The following is a 14,600-nucleotide window of genomic DNA, read 5'->3' as shown; positions in this document are numbered from 1 at the left end:
GTGTTTGTTGGCCACAGACAGAGAAAACCAGACTACAGAGCTTGCGCGGTGTAGAAGCAAGGCTGTGCGGCATGTCCCAGGGACACGGGGTGGGCGTGGTCTCTGGCCTGGTGTGATTACTGCGGGAGGTTCTGCTGATGCAGAACCGGATCCACAAAAGGCGCCAGCGTCCCAAAGCAGCCCAGAGAGCCCGATGGACTCCAGAATTGGGAAATAAGCATGGAGCATGCCTTGATCCTGGATTTTTGCAGGTGTCCTGTAGGACGGCGACCTCTGGTCCCTGAGGATGACTTTGAGCCAAGTGCAAGGTGAACCCCAGGTTTCCGCAGCGCCACACTGCCACCTAGTGGCTCTGCTTGGTGCTGCGCAGGCAGCTTGAAAAGGCCATGCCAAGTCTTTGAGCCGTCTCTTCGAAAACTCCTCAAGGCCCTGTGGGACGATGCCAGGCTGGAGGCTTGAGAGGCACCACCTGGAGAAAGTTTTTCCTTGTACAGTTTGGTTATGAAGCACCTCTGGTTAATCAAAAGCTGCCCCCAAATGGCATTCACAGCAACAAGGAAGCCTGTGGAGCCACAACCTGGGATGCTGGCCCTGCCTTTCAAACCCAGCTTCCAGCCCACCCTTGCTCAGACACCACATGGATCTGGGCAGGGTCTGGACTTGCGGGGACGGGGGATGGGCTGAAACCAACTACAGATAAGCCCATCAGCCCCCGGTCAAAGGGAACAGTTCAGTTTTACCAAATGAAGTTCAGTTTTACCTGTCCACCCAGCCATAAATATGGCCATTTAAAAAATGCAGTTTGAAGAAAAGGCTTTGGGAATGAAACAGGCAATATCTTTGCTAATGGAACAGCTTTTTGGCTCTCGATTGTGGCGGAGCACCTAATTCCAGTGGATTTCAGACTGTGTGTGGAAGAAAAAGCTGTGGCTGGGTGGGACCTTACTGGGGATGCTTTTAAATTCTCTTTAAAACAATGCACCTGATGAGTGTCGGCTGGTACAGAAGCGCTGTTACCGCCATGAGGGAGGCGGGACGAAGCCCAGTGCCTGCCACTTGAATTTGGTGGTGCAGTCATGCGAGAAGGCAGCATGAAGGGGCAGCGGCTGCGTGGCAGGGGCTCGCTGGGTGCCTGTGGTGTGGGTGCCACAGAGGGAGGAGGTATGGGCCCCCAGGAGGTCTGTACACATGCACACTGCAGGGCTGTCTGAGCTCAGAGCTGCAGGGCATCCCCACCCTGCCTGGTCCTGGCACTGGAAAAAAATTCCTGACTTAGTGAGTGAGGAAGATTGGCCTGCATCATCACGCTGCATTGAGAATGACCCAAGCCTGGCAATCAGAAACACCAGATGTCTGTCTTGGTTTTGGGGCAAGAGGTTTGAGAGATGCAGACTGGCTAACAAAAACATTTAGCAAATGTAAGTGAATTGTGAATTAACACACTCTGTGCCACCAGAATGCCTTACCAGCCTTTGGGGTGTGTGTGTGTGTGTGTGTGTGTGTGTGTATGTGTGTGTGAAGCATTTGACAGGCTCTCACGTGGGCAGGAGCCTCACCACTTGTGGTCATGGATGAGGTGAGGGTGCAATCCCAGAGTCATTGCTCGAAGCGTACACACTGACGCAGCAAAGGTTTTGAGAACAGCCTTCGACTCCAGTCACAGGTGGAAAGCTGTCCAACCATTTGGCTTCCCCCATGCTTAACTCTGTAACTCCCTTCTTGCTAGGGTGATACAAGCCTCCCACACGGGGAGAGCCAGGCTCTCCAAGGCTCCTTGGCACAGAGGAGGTCAGTGAGTAAGCTGACTTGCAGAGTCTCCTCTGCCTACTGCAAATTAGCCGTGGAAGGGGACACCGCTCTCCATGAACAGTGGAAAGCTGACTCTAATCTCACCTCCTGCTTGTGCCAGTAGCTGCCACCTGCCTTGTTCACTGCACGTGGTGAGTTAAGGACAATGGGAGGAGGCCATGATGAAAGTGAAGGGCACACAAAACACCCCAAAAGAAACAAATGGGTTAGGACACGTTGCCAGGTAGATTATTAAGAATTGCCATCAATACCCTGGGAGGCCTGGATGACCCAGAGGTGGCCCTGGGGGGTTCTCTATGAGGTCCAGAAGTAAACTGTGTGTCGTCTACAAAGGGTCTGTTCAGTATTTGTTTAGGAGGGACTTGCAGAACTCTCTAAAACAGCAGCCACTCCCTCACACCCTGCAAACCACCACAGGGAACCTGCGAACCCAGGCTCCTCCCTTGTTACCAGTGCCCCACCGCAGGGAGCCCGCAGACCTGGGCTCCTCCCTTGTTACCAGTGCCCCACCGCAGGGAGCCCGCGGACCTGGGCTCCTCCCTTGTTACCAGTGCCCCACCGCAGGGAGTAGTGCCCCACCGCCGGGCTCCTCCCTTGTTACCAGTGCCCCACCGCACCGAGCCCGTGGACCCAGGCTTCTCCCTTGTTACCAGTGCCAGGCACCTGTGGGACACTCCAAGGACCAGCTGGCTAAACAGGCTGTAGTCCAAATTGAAGGCCATCGGGATGAAGGGAGCAAGCACTTTTGGGCTGAAATGAATGAATGACCTTTCGTGTCCTCTTTCCAGCTGACTCCAGCACACCCTGGCCTTGCAGAGCAGAGGCACTGAGCTCCCAAGTCCGGGGAGGGGCTGCTCACGCCCCCTGGGCTGGAAGGGTGGGTGCAGGGACCTGGGACCTGCTGAGTCTGGGAAAGGGGAGCTCCAGATTTCTTTCATGGACGAGCACTCGACCCTGGCACATACAAAAAAGGAGTCCAGCCTGCAAACACCCCCACTTGCCTCCCTGCCTGGAATCCCCAGCATGAGAGGGACAGGTCTCCAGTTACATCAAGCAGGTATCACAGAAAGTCCCTCGAGTTTACTTTAATAGGCTTTAGAGTTAAACACAAATATGCAACACAAACCATAGGGGCAGGAAAAAAGATGTTGTGACCCCATTCATTCAACTAATCACGGTTGGGGCCGCCCCCATCCCCACCTGTTCTGACATTCGACCAGAACCTTGTCCCAGCATGTGGTGGCCAGGGGCAGGGGTGGGGGCAGGCCGCCCACGCATCTCCAAACGCCACGAAGAGACCGGTGGTATCTGGTGGGTCTGTCTGAGGCAGGTGCGGAGGCTGCAGCATCCAAACGTGGAAACGTCACTCCAGCCTGGAAGGGGACAGAGGCGGATGCCATGTGGAGAGAAATCCTAATCCTGATGGCGTGGAGGGATGGAAGAATCGAGGAGGAGGCATAGCAGCTGCCACCCCATGGCTCAGATGAAGGGCCATACATGATGGGTGTCCGTGACAAAAAAAACAAAACAAAACACAAAAACAAACGAAAATGAAGCCAGGGCCATGTGGAAATTAGCCCAAGTACCCAAGGTCAGGGCGGATTAGGGCAAAGCTCTCAGCAAAGTCCACCTAATGAGGAATTACTTAGTGCTAACAATGCTACAACTCCGACCACAGCAGCCTAACACACTGTACCACGTCCTAGCATCACACGGAAGTCGGTATTGCTGTGTAACTGCATTTAGCAGGTGCGGCTATGTAAGCAGTTCCTAATTCGGACAGCTAAGCTGTAACCGAATTTGTGTTTGCAGGTTGTGGCTGCTACAAGAATAAATAATTGTGTACTTAGTCAATGTGGCATGATCTACTCTAATGGAATGCCCAACTCAATATCACAGTATCATGCAGAGCCACTAAAGCAGAGAAATGGTGCTTCCATGTGGATTTACTGTGTATGTCCCCAGAAGGAACAAGACCCTTGGAGGCTTGCTGGAGATGTACCTGAGGCCCGGGAGCCCAGCTTGGACTCATGCTAGGGCCAGGGACCATGTCTGTCTTTGTGCTGGCCACACATGTGCCGAGTAGGCGTGCCCTGGACAAGCCGACCTCATCCTCGGGCTGTTTCTTCCCTGCTCCATGGCTCCAGCCCCTGTAGGACCCTCTCATGGTTCTTCTCATCTTGGACATGCTCAAAGACAGGCCTGTGCTCAGGATAATTCTGGGGGGCCTCAGAGAGATAGTGCAGGGTCTTTGTCATACACAAGGAAACAAGGGCATCATCATCATCACCATATGTGTTAAAACTACTTCCTTTTGTGTATCATGCTCCTAATCTTCCACACCACTACATGAGTACTGTTTACATCCTAATTCTACCATTTTAGAGACAGGTGCCAGTCCAGGATGTGGTGCCGCCTGGCTGGCTGCTTCACTGCGCTCCTCTGTCTGGGAGAACCTTCTGGGTCTAAGATGGCAGCACAGTCAGCGGTAGCATTGCCTGATCACATAGAAGGAAGTGCAAGCGGGTTTCTGGGTGGTGGTGTGATGATCTAGCACAGCTCAGAACTGGTCCCCCGGGACAGAAAATGGTGTTTTTCCCAGACGCCCCTGCTAGAACCCCTGAGCCACCTCAATGTGCAGTGAAGGGGTTGAGCTGTAGAACCAAATTGAAAAGGGGACTGCTATGAAGTGGGGGCCTGAGGGTCATATTTCAACAAGTTGATCATTTACAGCATTGCATCAGAGCGAACCACATGGAAAGCTGGCGTGACGGTCCCACTCTGTGCCTGGTCAAAATACAGACCCTAGCAGCAATTTCCTTCATGAGGATGGAGCGTGAACGGGCGCAGTCATCTCCAAGGCCATCCTCACTCTCACTCAAACGTCATGCTCTGCCATGTTTTCCCAGGGGTGCAACAGTAGCTTAATGACCGAGTCTGAGATGCCATTTAGGAAAAAAGCAAAACTTGTTTACAAGACTATTGGAGATGAGTCACTGTCATAAGTCACATCTGAAAAACTGCTAATCCCCCTTAGGGTTTCCCACGGCTCTCCCTTATCCACGCATGGCAGGCGTATTAATAATTAAAACTTGCGAATGGAAGAATGGTGACCTCACATCACGTTGACTAAGAAGCTGATTGTTCCAAAGGCAGTTACCATTCACAAATCGCTGGTGTTCGTGTAAAGAGAGTACCACTTGGTGGTGAGTTGAAAGGCGCTTCTTCTCTGTATCCTTTTTTTTTTCCTTTTTCTATTTTGGGTAGAAATATTCCTGGGAAGCTAGATAGAAATGCATTTTCATTTCCCAATAATTCTTAGGCACAAGTTAGAAAACTGCTGACCTTCACTAAAATATGTCAGCACTTCATAAAAAATGCAATTCGGAACCGCCGCATGTGTATATATGTGTATCTAAATATACACACATACCGGTGCAGTACACAAAGATTATTCAATGTATATTGAAAACTGAGCTTTTGGTAACTAACCTGAAATACTGCAGTGAAAGTTCATTGCTCAAGAACAATTGCAAGTGTCTTTCTTTTGGCTCTAACTATGGTAAAACGTTTGCACATCAGACTTTACCGTTTACACGTTCCTAAGTGCTGACACCAGGGCAGTCTTACACGGGGATCAGAGGAGGACGCGCCTTGGATGCATTTGCAGCTACTGAAGCATGCGTGCAGGGCCAGCTCCGGCAGCACCGGGTCAGTGCTCCCTCAGGGTGGAGACAGGAGGGCGAGAAGCCGGAGCTCCCGCAGGCCGCGTGGTGGCGTCATCTGGGAGTCATGCTGACTCTGGCCGGAGAGGAGGGCCCCGAGGAGGAGCCGCGGTAAACGGGAGATGTGGGCGAGAGTTTAATGGGGCTGGTTGGGTCTCCGGTTTGGAGCTTCCAAAGCAGCTCTTCGTTGGTTCGGCTCAATCTCTTCTTCTCCTGGGTTTCCTTCTCAACATATTCCTGGAGGTTAGCATTTTCCTCCGACAGTTGTCTGCATGGGCACAACGACAATCAATCAAGTAGCAATCATGTTGGTGGACACTGAACCTGAGGTCGGGACAATGAGTGCAGGGCAAGGAGAGGAGGCTGTGATGCCCGCAAGGAGAACGGGGACCAGGGCGGCCCCGTGACCAAGAACACTGATTGAATCATGATTTCCACTTGGCCCAATGACACTTCTGTTCCCAGAGGCTCTCTGGCCAACACCCATCATCTCACAGGCCCTCTGCCCGGTCAGGGGAGGCACTGCTCTGTCTATCCACTGGAAAGAGCAAAGGTCCAGTGACTGAACAGAGGGAAGTGGAGAGCTGGAGTGGGTATGCTGCCAGGAGGCCCCAAGAGGACAGTCAGCTGCAGAGGTGGCAATTGACAATGACAACAGCACAAGGGCAGAGACAAGCTGCCAGCCTTCCTGAGCCTGCCAGGAAACTGGGGATGCCTTCTCCTGGCCTCCCTGCCCCAGGCTTGCGCCTCCAGGACAGCAGGCATCCTCCCTTGCTAGAAATGCTGCTCTGTGGGTCTGTCTGCCTGCTGGACTGCGAGCTCTGGAGGGCAGAAACCAAGGTTCTGCTTGCTGAACCCCAGCATCCAGCAGGTGCCAGGCACATAATAGATGCTCAGTTAATGTTTGCTGATAAAGGCTGGTGGGTGAAAAAATGAATCTGAGTTGCTTGCTTTGTTGCATTTTAAAGAAAGACAGCACCTTTGAGGAACTCACAGGAATAAATGCAGATGCATTTTAAAGCTGGACAAACTGAGGTCCAGAAAAGTTATCTCCCAGGGATAAAGTCTGCGCTTGCTCTGCTGACAGGGCACCTGTGCAGCTTCTGGAGTGAAGGAGCCTGCTGACCCCAGCACAGACTTTCCTATGTGCCTCTGAGGTGTGAACAAAATGCCTGCAGTAGAGGCTTAGTTACGGGGGCAATGGCTGTGTGTCCATTCCTGCATGTGTACAAGAGCATGTGTGGGCGAGGATGTACATATAAGGATGAGCGTGCAAATAGGGCATGTGGATGGGTGTGAGGGCTTGTATGAATATATGAGTGTTTGCACGAGTGGGAGTATGCAAGTGTGTGTGTGAGCGAGCATGCAGTGCATGTGAGTGCATGTGAGTGTATGCACGTCCATGAGCTGTATGTGCAAGGCTAACACACCGTGGGTGAACGCTGCGGAGCCTAGCTGAGGTCAGTGGGCAGAGACCTCAAAGTGGGCCTGGGTCTCACTGAGATGGCTCGGCCCTCATGGAAGAGCAGCTGATGAAGCCAAACCCTGCTCTATCCCCCAAAACCCTGCTGTATCCCCACACTGCGCTGTGGGAGGAAGGAGCCTGAACACGCTTCCTTGGAAGCTGGGGCACCTCAGAGCAGGGCCCCACAGAGACAGGCAAGACCTGGAAGGAAGTGGTGAATTTTTGGAAGCCGGGGTGTCAGCCAGTGGTGGCTCTCTTTTTAGCCTGGGAACACCCAGCTGGCCCCCCTCTCCCAATCTCTTCCAAAAACCAGCCCCTTCCCCTCCCAGTGCTACAGGAGGACCCTGCTGCACACATCTGCTGATTTCACTCTTTTCTCCCCAAGGTGGGGGCCACTGATATGTGGCCAGGTGTAGGCAAGGTGGCCACAGGGGTCTGTTCTTGTTCTTCAGGTCATGGGGGAAACAGCAAGAGACTGTGGGGAAAGACTCGCAGCCCAGAGTGAGGGAAACTGGATATTGTGACAAAAAGAAGCTCAAGAGGAAGCCACTTCGTAGGTGACACCCCGCCCACCTACCTGGTGACAACTGTGTTTTGGTCGATCCTTGCTTTAAGGTCTTCATTCTGCTGTTGGAGAATCTGGATCTTTTCTTCTAGGATGATGTTCTTTTCTGCCTATAAAGGATACAGTATTTAAGAGGTTCTACCAAGGCCATAAAATAGGGAGTAAACCGGTGCCCTCAGCTCTGGGCATTGGAGGATTATCAAGAACAGCATTTTGCACATATCAGTTTGCAATGCACTAGTGGGTTGTAAAATCAGGTTACAGGAATGTGACCAGCATTTCTTCTTTAAATGAAACAGAACAGAAAATGCCCATGTGTACTGTATGTAGCAAATTTCAGATATTTTTTATTTCATATATATAGAGTGTGTGAGTGAGTGAGAGAAAGAAAGAGAGAGAGTGTGTGTGTGTGTGTGGAAGGGGGTTGTGATATAAAATGTATTTCTTACAGTGACCGTCCCCAGGCCCTTGCCATTGTCAGAGATAAACCATGAATCCCATCAGGACCTCATCTGACTAATGGTCCCATGGTTCTTCCCAAAGGGTCAACCACACTGCAGCAGTATTCCTGGCCAGCGTGCGCGTGTGACATGACATTCTGAATCCATGAAGGGATGGAAATCTACATACTGTAAGCATGCTTTTTCCTGTTGAGGCTGTGGGCAGCCAGGAATGCAAAGCCCAAGCCCAGCTTGGTACATTACCCCAAATCCCGTCATCCATGGCTGCTACCCCCCGCAATTGATGCCGTTTCCTCTGTTAGCATGTCCTCGAGGGCCTGAGACCTAGCTGAGTACAGTTCCAGTCTAAGACAAATTTAGAAATATCTTTTGAAAAGAATGTGACAAGTTCACTGTTAATCTAGTTAATCTTTTTATGTTTTTGAGACAGAGTCTTGCTCTTTCTTCAGGCTGGAGTGCAGTGGCACAATCTCAGCTCACTGCAACCTCTGCCTCCTGGGTTCAAGCGATTCCCCTGGTTGAACTCCTCAGACTCCTGAGTAGTTGGGACTACAGGCACGCGCCACCACAACCGGCTAATTTTTTGTATTTTAGTAGATACAGGGTTTCACCATATTGACCAGGCTGGTCTCGAACTTCTGACATCATGATCCACCCACCTTGGCCTCCCAAAGTGCTGGGATTACAGGTGTGAGCCACCACACCTGGCACTGTAGTTAATCTTTAAAGAATGTAGTTGATTTTTAAAGTTCCCTATTTGCAAAATGTTCCTTGTATCTGGTATAACCAAACGAGGGGCTCGTCTAGGATCACACATTGCATTTGGTGGCCGTGTCACCTCTTTCTCTGGAAGCATCCCTTTTTGCAGACATCACTTGCAGTATGGGTGCTTCTCAGTGAATGGGGCAGACCAGGTGATGCTGGATTGTCAAGATTCTGGGCAATGCTGACAAAGAACAGGGCCAGGGGCCAGTCCTGTGGCTAGGATTCCTAAGCCCTGTTCACGGATGGTTCCTTGTCCATGAACAGGGCTTAGGAATCCTAGCCACAGGACTGGCCTCTGGCCCTGCTCTTTAGCAAGGCACCTCACCCAGCCCTCATTTTTGCTCTCAGGAGTTGAAGTGATCAAATGGGTTCGTTTTTGCCTGGAAAGATTTCTGGGATGAGAAGTCATATGGGCAGGCAGAAAGCCTGGAGCATAGCTAAAATCAGCCAAGTAAACCCAGAGGTTTGCTGGTGACCCAATGCAAAGGGCCCAGCCAGGAGCGGGAGGATAGGTGACTGCTCTCAGAGTGGCTGATCCAGCACTGGCCAGGTTGCAAGGCAGGGTTCGGTTGGGGCAGGCATGGTCCTGTAGCTCCCCACCAGCCCTAGGCCTGGCCTGAGCTAGGAAGTCCTGGGCTGCTAGAGGGTAGAGAGTGGCCAGCATTGCTCACTTGACAATCCAGAATCTTGACAATCCAGCATCACCTGGTCTGCCCCATTCACTGAGAAGCACCCATACTGCAAGTGATGTGCAAAAGGGATGCTTCCAGAGAAAGAGGTGACACGGCCACCAAATGCAATGTGTGGTCCTAGACGAGCCCCTGGTTTGGTTATACCAGATGCAAGGAACATTTCACAAATAGGGAACTTTAAAAATTGGATGAGATGATCAGTTCCTGCCTGAGATGGCACATTAAAGACATAAAACGCTTAGATGATATAATACCTGGGCTGTGTGTGTGTGTGCATACAGACACTGCCTTACAGAGAAAAAGTTCTGGAAAGTATAAGCACTGGTAGGAATATGATGTTATAATCTGCTTTTCTTCGGTTTATCTTATTTCATAGTTTCCCAAAGTACATATATTATTTTTGGTAGTATCAAAAGTGTATTTTTAAAGTAATAATAATAAAGGGAAAAAATAAGAATCTGAGATCCTGGGGCCAACTTCCAGATCAAGATGGGCTGCCCTTGGAAGGAGGCTTCCCTGCCACTCCCTTTGCACACCTTTCTGGGACTCTAGCCCTGGCCAGGGAGGGTGGGGGTGATGGGGGGGTGGGGTGGATGCTTGTGCCCCAGCGTAGGGGGTGAAATCCTGCGTGTTCTGTGTCCCCTAGGGGGTGACTTTTGCCAGCTCTGCAGGAGCCAGGCTGGTGGGCTGAGCTGGGTGAGTGTCAGTGAGAGCAGGGACGCTGTTCTGGGCTGAATGTTTGTGTCCCCCAAAATTCCTGTGCTGAAACCTAACCCCCAAGGAGGCGGAGCTTTGGGGAGGGGATCAGATCCAGAAGGTGAGCCCCTGTGAATGGGATTAATACCCTTATAAAAAGGGCCCCAGGAAGATCCCTGGCCCCTTCTGCCTTGTGGGGACTCGAAGCACTGGGCAGGGGCTCCTTAGCACCATCTCCGGCATCTGTAAAGCGGCTCATGGCAGCAGCTGCTCCACAGGCAGCTGTCGGAGTTAGGAGCAGGCTCACTCAGGGAAAGTGCTCTGTGCAGTGCCTGGGCACTGGAGATGCTGTATCCTGCTGGGTCACCACATGTCCCCAAGACAGGGTGTAGAGACAGTGCAATTGCCAGAAAACCAGGGTGAAGCAGAAAGAGGCCGCCTGTCAGGAAGGTTTCAGAGTTGGACAAGGTGAGGCCACCTCTAAGATTTCTTATCAGAGCTCCTGGCTTCCCAGGAAAGGCCAGCCATGGGATTTTCTGCTTAGGTATAAGCAATGGGCAGGTAAGGGACACACCTGGCCGAACACCATCAGCAATGACATCAGGAACGACAGGAGGAGCGTCATGGAGGTTAGTCACTCCCATGCAAACAGACCAACTCACCAGCTTTTCCAGCTCAAGAATCTTCTTTTCCTGCTCGTGTATTTGCTGATTCTTCATCTCTAATACCTGCTTCAGACTCTTCATGTCTTCTTCCAAGTGCTGATAAGGAGCCAGTGCAATCTACAGGGGCAGAGAGCCATAAAATGTTGACCGGGGCTCCCGGCAAAACCCAGTATTAACCAATATCACTAATCCAGCTAAATCCAGCCTCTGGACCAACGCCCCAATAGCAATTGCACAGCAAAGACAGAGGATGCTCGCAGTCTTCCCTGATGAAGGGGTCCTGCTGCTTCCCCCTGGGAACCCATTCTGTGCGGGAGCAGGTGACACACAGCCATCGTCCACTGGGAAGTTTGATTCCGGAAATGCTGGATGCTGCCAGCCCATGCCCAGCAGGGAACTCATGGGTCGAAAGAGTAAACCCAACACTAGCCTTTAACATTCACCTGGATGACTGGTAGCTGGGGCTCTTCTGGGTCCCACCTATACCCATAAAGAGCCCATGCACAGGAAATGAGCAGAGTGGCTTAAGAAGCAGAAAAGCCATTTTGGAAAAAGACACATTACAGTAGTGCTGCTGGATATAGCAAATTAAAACATGGTATGTCCTGTTAAATTCAAATTTCAGATAAAGCACGTTTTAAAAAAGTGAGCACAAGTATTGCTTGGGACATACTTAGACTCAAAAATTTATTTACCTGTAATTCAAATTTAACTGCGTGTCTTGTATCTTATTTGGCAACCCTACGTTAGAGAGAAGGAGTTTTGCCAGATTTCCTGAAAAAAATTCCCCTCAACCTATTAACTCCTGCTGTAGCCAAGGCTGCCCGTGTCAGCCTAAAAAGCTGGGGGAGAATGAGATGGAAGGGGTGGTCGGGCAAGGGTCGGGGGTTGCCGGACCATGCTGATCACAGGGGCCCCGGAACCTCGGCTGGGCAATGCTGTGGAATTTGGCAAAAATAACACGTAGCTGGAGAAATCCACAGCTGCTGTCTGACTCTGGGGAGATGTGCTGACAGAAATTGTTTACAAATCCAGGGGAGGTCGTGACCAGCTGTCACTTCAGCAAGGGATTCACAGAGAGGCCTTGTCTTGGGACAAGACTGCTGAGGGAGTCCCGTGGCCTGGGGCTGGAAGCCTGGAATCCCGAAACTACCTCCAGCTGCTCCTCCGTGCTCTTCCTCAAGGCCTCTTCGAAGCGGCGTGCTCTGTCCCGCAGAGACTGGCTCTGGAAGGTCAGCGTGTCCACCTGGTCCTGGAGTAATGACATGAGGAGTCCAGCTGGGGGCGCTACAGCCTGCCGCTGCCACAGCTGGGGCAGCTTCAATCAGCAGGCCACCACTTTCTTCAGCATCCTTAGAGTGTCTCCCTTGGGACTGAAGAAAGAGGTGCCCAAGGGGACCCCCAAAATCACATGATGGGCATGGTTTCCCCCAACGCCTACCCGTGGCTTGCCCTTCTTGGCTCTTTGTCAGGAAGAAACCACAAAAACACTGTGAACCGGGGGGCATCTCACAACATCTGATCCTATAGAAGCAGACAATCCTCAGGGAGAGGCGTCTGGGCCAGGAGGCACCCAGCCCTGGCTTTGGGAAGGACCACAGTGAAGGTACTTCAAAGAATCATTCTCATTTATGAAGCTCAATCCAGAACCCTTCCAACCCTCCTTCACTTCTTTCTCTGCCTTGGGATCCCTCTCACATCACCAAACCTTCTGGCCACCGAGCCCTGCTATCCTGCCTCCTGAATGTCCCTAGAAGCCACAGACTCCCCTGAGCTCAGCCACTCGGCTGGCTCCATCCTGACACGATTCTTCTTTCTCCTGAAGTATCACTCCTTTACCCTCACGCTGCAGTCAAGCCCTCTTTCTAATGTGCAAAGCGGAACCTGTCCTTCCCCGACCTCCTACCCCACTGCCCTCAAGGTGCCGTGTACACTCCCTAACGCAGCACCCTCCCGCCTCGCTGCCTCCCTCTCCTCTCACGCCAGCTCTCCTGCTGGCAGTGCCCTCCTCCAGCCAGCTGCCTCTCACTCCTGCTTCATTCTGGCTCCCACGCAGCCTTCCTGGCCTGACAGCTGGGTTTCATGTCCCTGATAGGAGCTCACATGGAAGCTGAGTCCACACAGTCTCCTCCTCCCTGCTGAGACCCGCTCCCTGGCCAGACTGGCACTCCCAGCCCTCTGCCTTCCCATGCCCGTCAGCTAGGGGGGCAGCTGGCGGCTCTCCACCTGCAGGTTGAAGGAAAGCAGGAGTGTCTATGGGGACACCATGCCCCTTCCCCAGCTCCCAGGGCAGATGCACCTGCGCTGACTCTGTCCCACTCAGCCTGCCCATGACTCCCCACACCACAGGCTGGCAAAGGACCACTGATGCCCAAGAAGCGCTTCACCCTTCGTGTCTCACTCATGCAGACCAGTCCAAAGCTCTGTTACAGCACCATTTCTGTAACATCAAAACACGGAAACTAGGGTGTCCCGTGAATTCTTCCAAAGAAAAATATACATATATATAATACACACACACACACACACACACACACACACACACACACACACACACACATACATATATGAGAGACAGAGACAGGGTCTCACTCTGTCGTCCAGGCTGGAGTGCAGTGGGTACAATCTTGGCTCACTGCAACCTCCACCTCTCAGGCTCAAGTGATCCTCCCATCTCAGCCTCCTGAGTAGCTGGGACTACAGGCATACACCACCACACCCAGCGAATTTTTGTATTTTTAGTAGAGATGGGGTTTCACCATGTTGGCCAGGCTGGTCTTGAACTCCTGACCTCAGGTGATCTGCCCCCCTCAGCCTCCCAAAGTGCTGGGATTATAAGCGTGAGCCACTGCACCCAGCCTACTCCCATTTTATTTTTAAGAAACGAAAGTTCCCACAGTGCCATTAAATGCAAGTGCCGCTGCATGAGGGCAGTGCGCTGCAGGCGGGAGCTTGCGTGCCTGAGCTGAAATGCCCCTCCGGGCCCCAGCACACGCCACCTGCTACACTGACTATAAAAATGCCTTTTGCTCCTTGGCTCCTACACCAAACCTTGGTGTTGCCAGAGAAAGGATTTCTTTTAAGCCTCTTTCCCTCCATTAAAAAAGAGAACAACAGAAAACTCGTCAGGCAATTATAACATAGGATGGATCTAAAATACCAAATTGTGATTTTTCTGCCTCAGTCACCATCACTCAAAACATCTGCAGGGAGAGAATGTGCTGTTGCAATCAACTTGGGCTGACTTCTTTGTGTCAAGCTAAGAGGCACAAAGACACAGCTGGTAGCCTGACCCAGCATGGGTCACTGGGGAATCAAGCGATAAATAGCATGGCAACAATCATAATAAAGGTAACAGTGCTTGTGGTTATTATAACAGTTACAATAGCTGACACTTATTAGCGCTGACCTCAGCCACCCCAGGGCTATCCACTTTTCACACGTTATTTCCCTTCATCTGTTCACACCTTGAGAAAGGTATTACCATCCTTAAAGAGTAAACTAAGGTTTATAGAGGATATGTAACTCTCCAAGATGTGAAAGCTAGTAAGAGCTAGCACAGGGGGGATTTAAATGAAAACTCGTCTCCAACTACCAAATCTGTTTCTCCAGGTGCCGGCAGCCCAAGGAGGCTGGCTTGAGCAATTCCACCCTCCTTGCACCAAATTACCTCCAGTCCAAATACATTCTGCTGCACAGAGAGCCACAATGAAAACTGCCCAGTTCAGGACCATTTGGTCAGTGGCAGGGCACAGAC

The 14,600-nt window shown here is 51.6% G+C and overlaps 1 protein-coding gene across 8 annotated transcripts in view; it reads right to left on the bottom strand.

The window, feature by feature from the left end:
- Positions 1 to 2,879: 2,879 nt before the first annotated feature.
- MTUS2 (microtubule associated scaffold protein 2) overlaps positions 2,880 to 14,600 on the bottom strand; it is a 744,933-nt gene continuing 733,212 nt past the window's right edge. For all 8 annotated transcript variants that reach the window (XM_078375228.1, XM_078375229.1, XM_054256733.2 and 5 more), the window contains 4 exons: positions 11,997 to 12,095; positions 10,841 to 10,960; positions 7,577 to 7,674; positions 2,880 to 5,802 (listed from right to left, as the gene is read on the bottom strand). In XM_078375228.1, the coding sequence (XP_078231354.1) occupies positions 5,589 to 5,802; positions 7,577 to 7,674; positions 10,841 to 10,960; positions 11,997 to 12,095 (531 nt within the window). In that variant the 3' untranslated portion in view covers positions 2,880 to 5,588. The remainder of the gene's footprint in view (positions 5,803 to 7,576; positions 7,675 to 10,840; positions 10,961 to 11,996; positions 12,096 to 14,600) is intronic.

The sequence above is a fragment of the Callithrix jacchus genome, chromosome 5 (genome assembly GCF_049354715.1).
Source record: "Callithrix jacchus isolate 240 chromosome 5, calJac240_pri, whole genome shotgun sequence".
Taxonomy (NCBI): Eukaryota; Metazoa; Chordata; class Mammalia; order Primates; family Cebidae; genus Callithrix; species Callithrix jacchus.
This window is presented reverse-complemented; position numbering and strand designations above follow the sequence as displayed.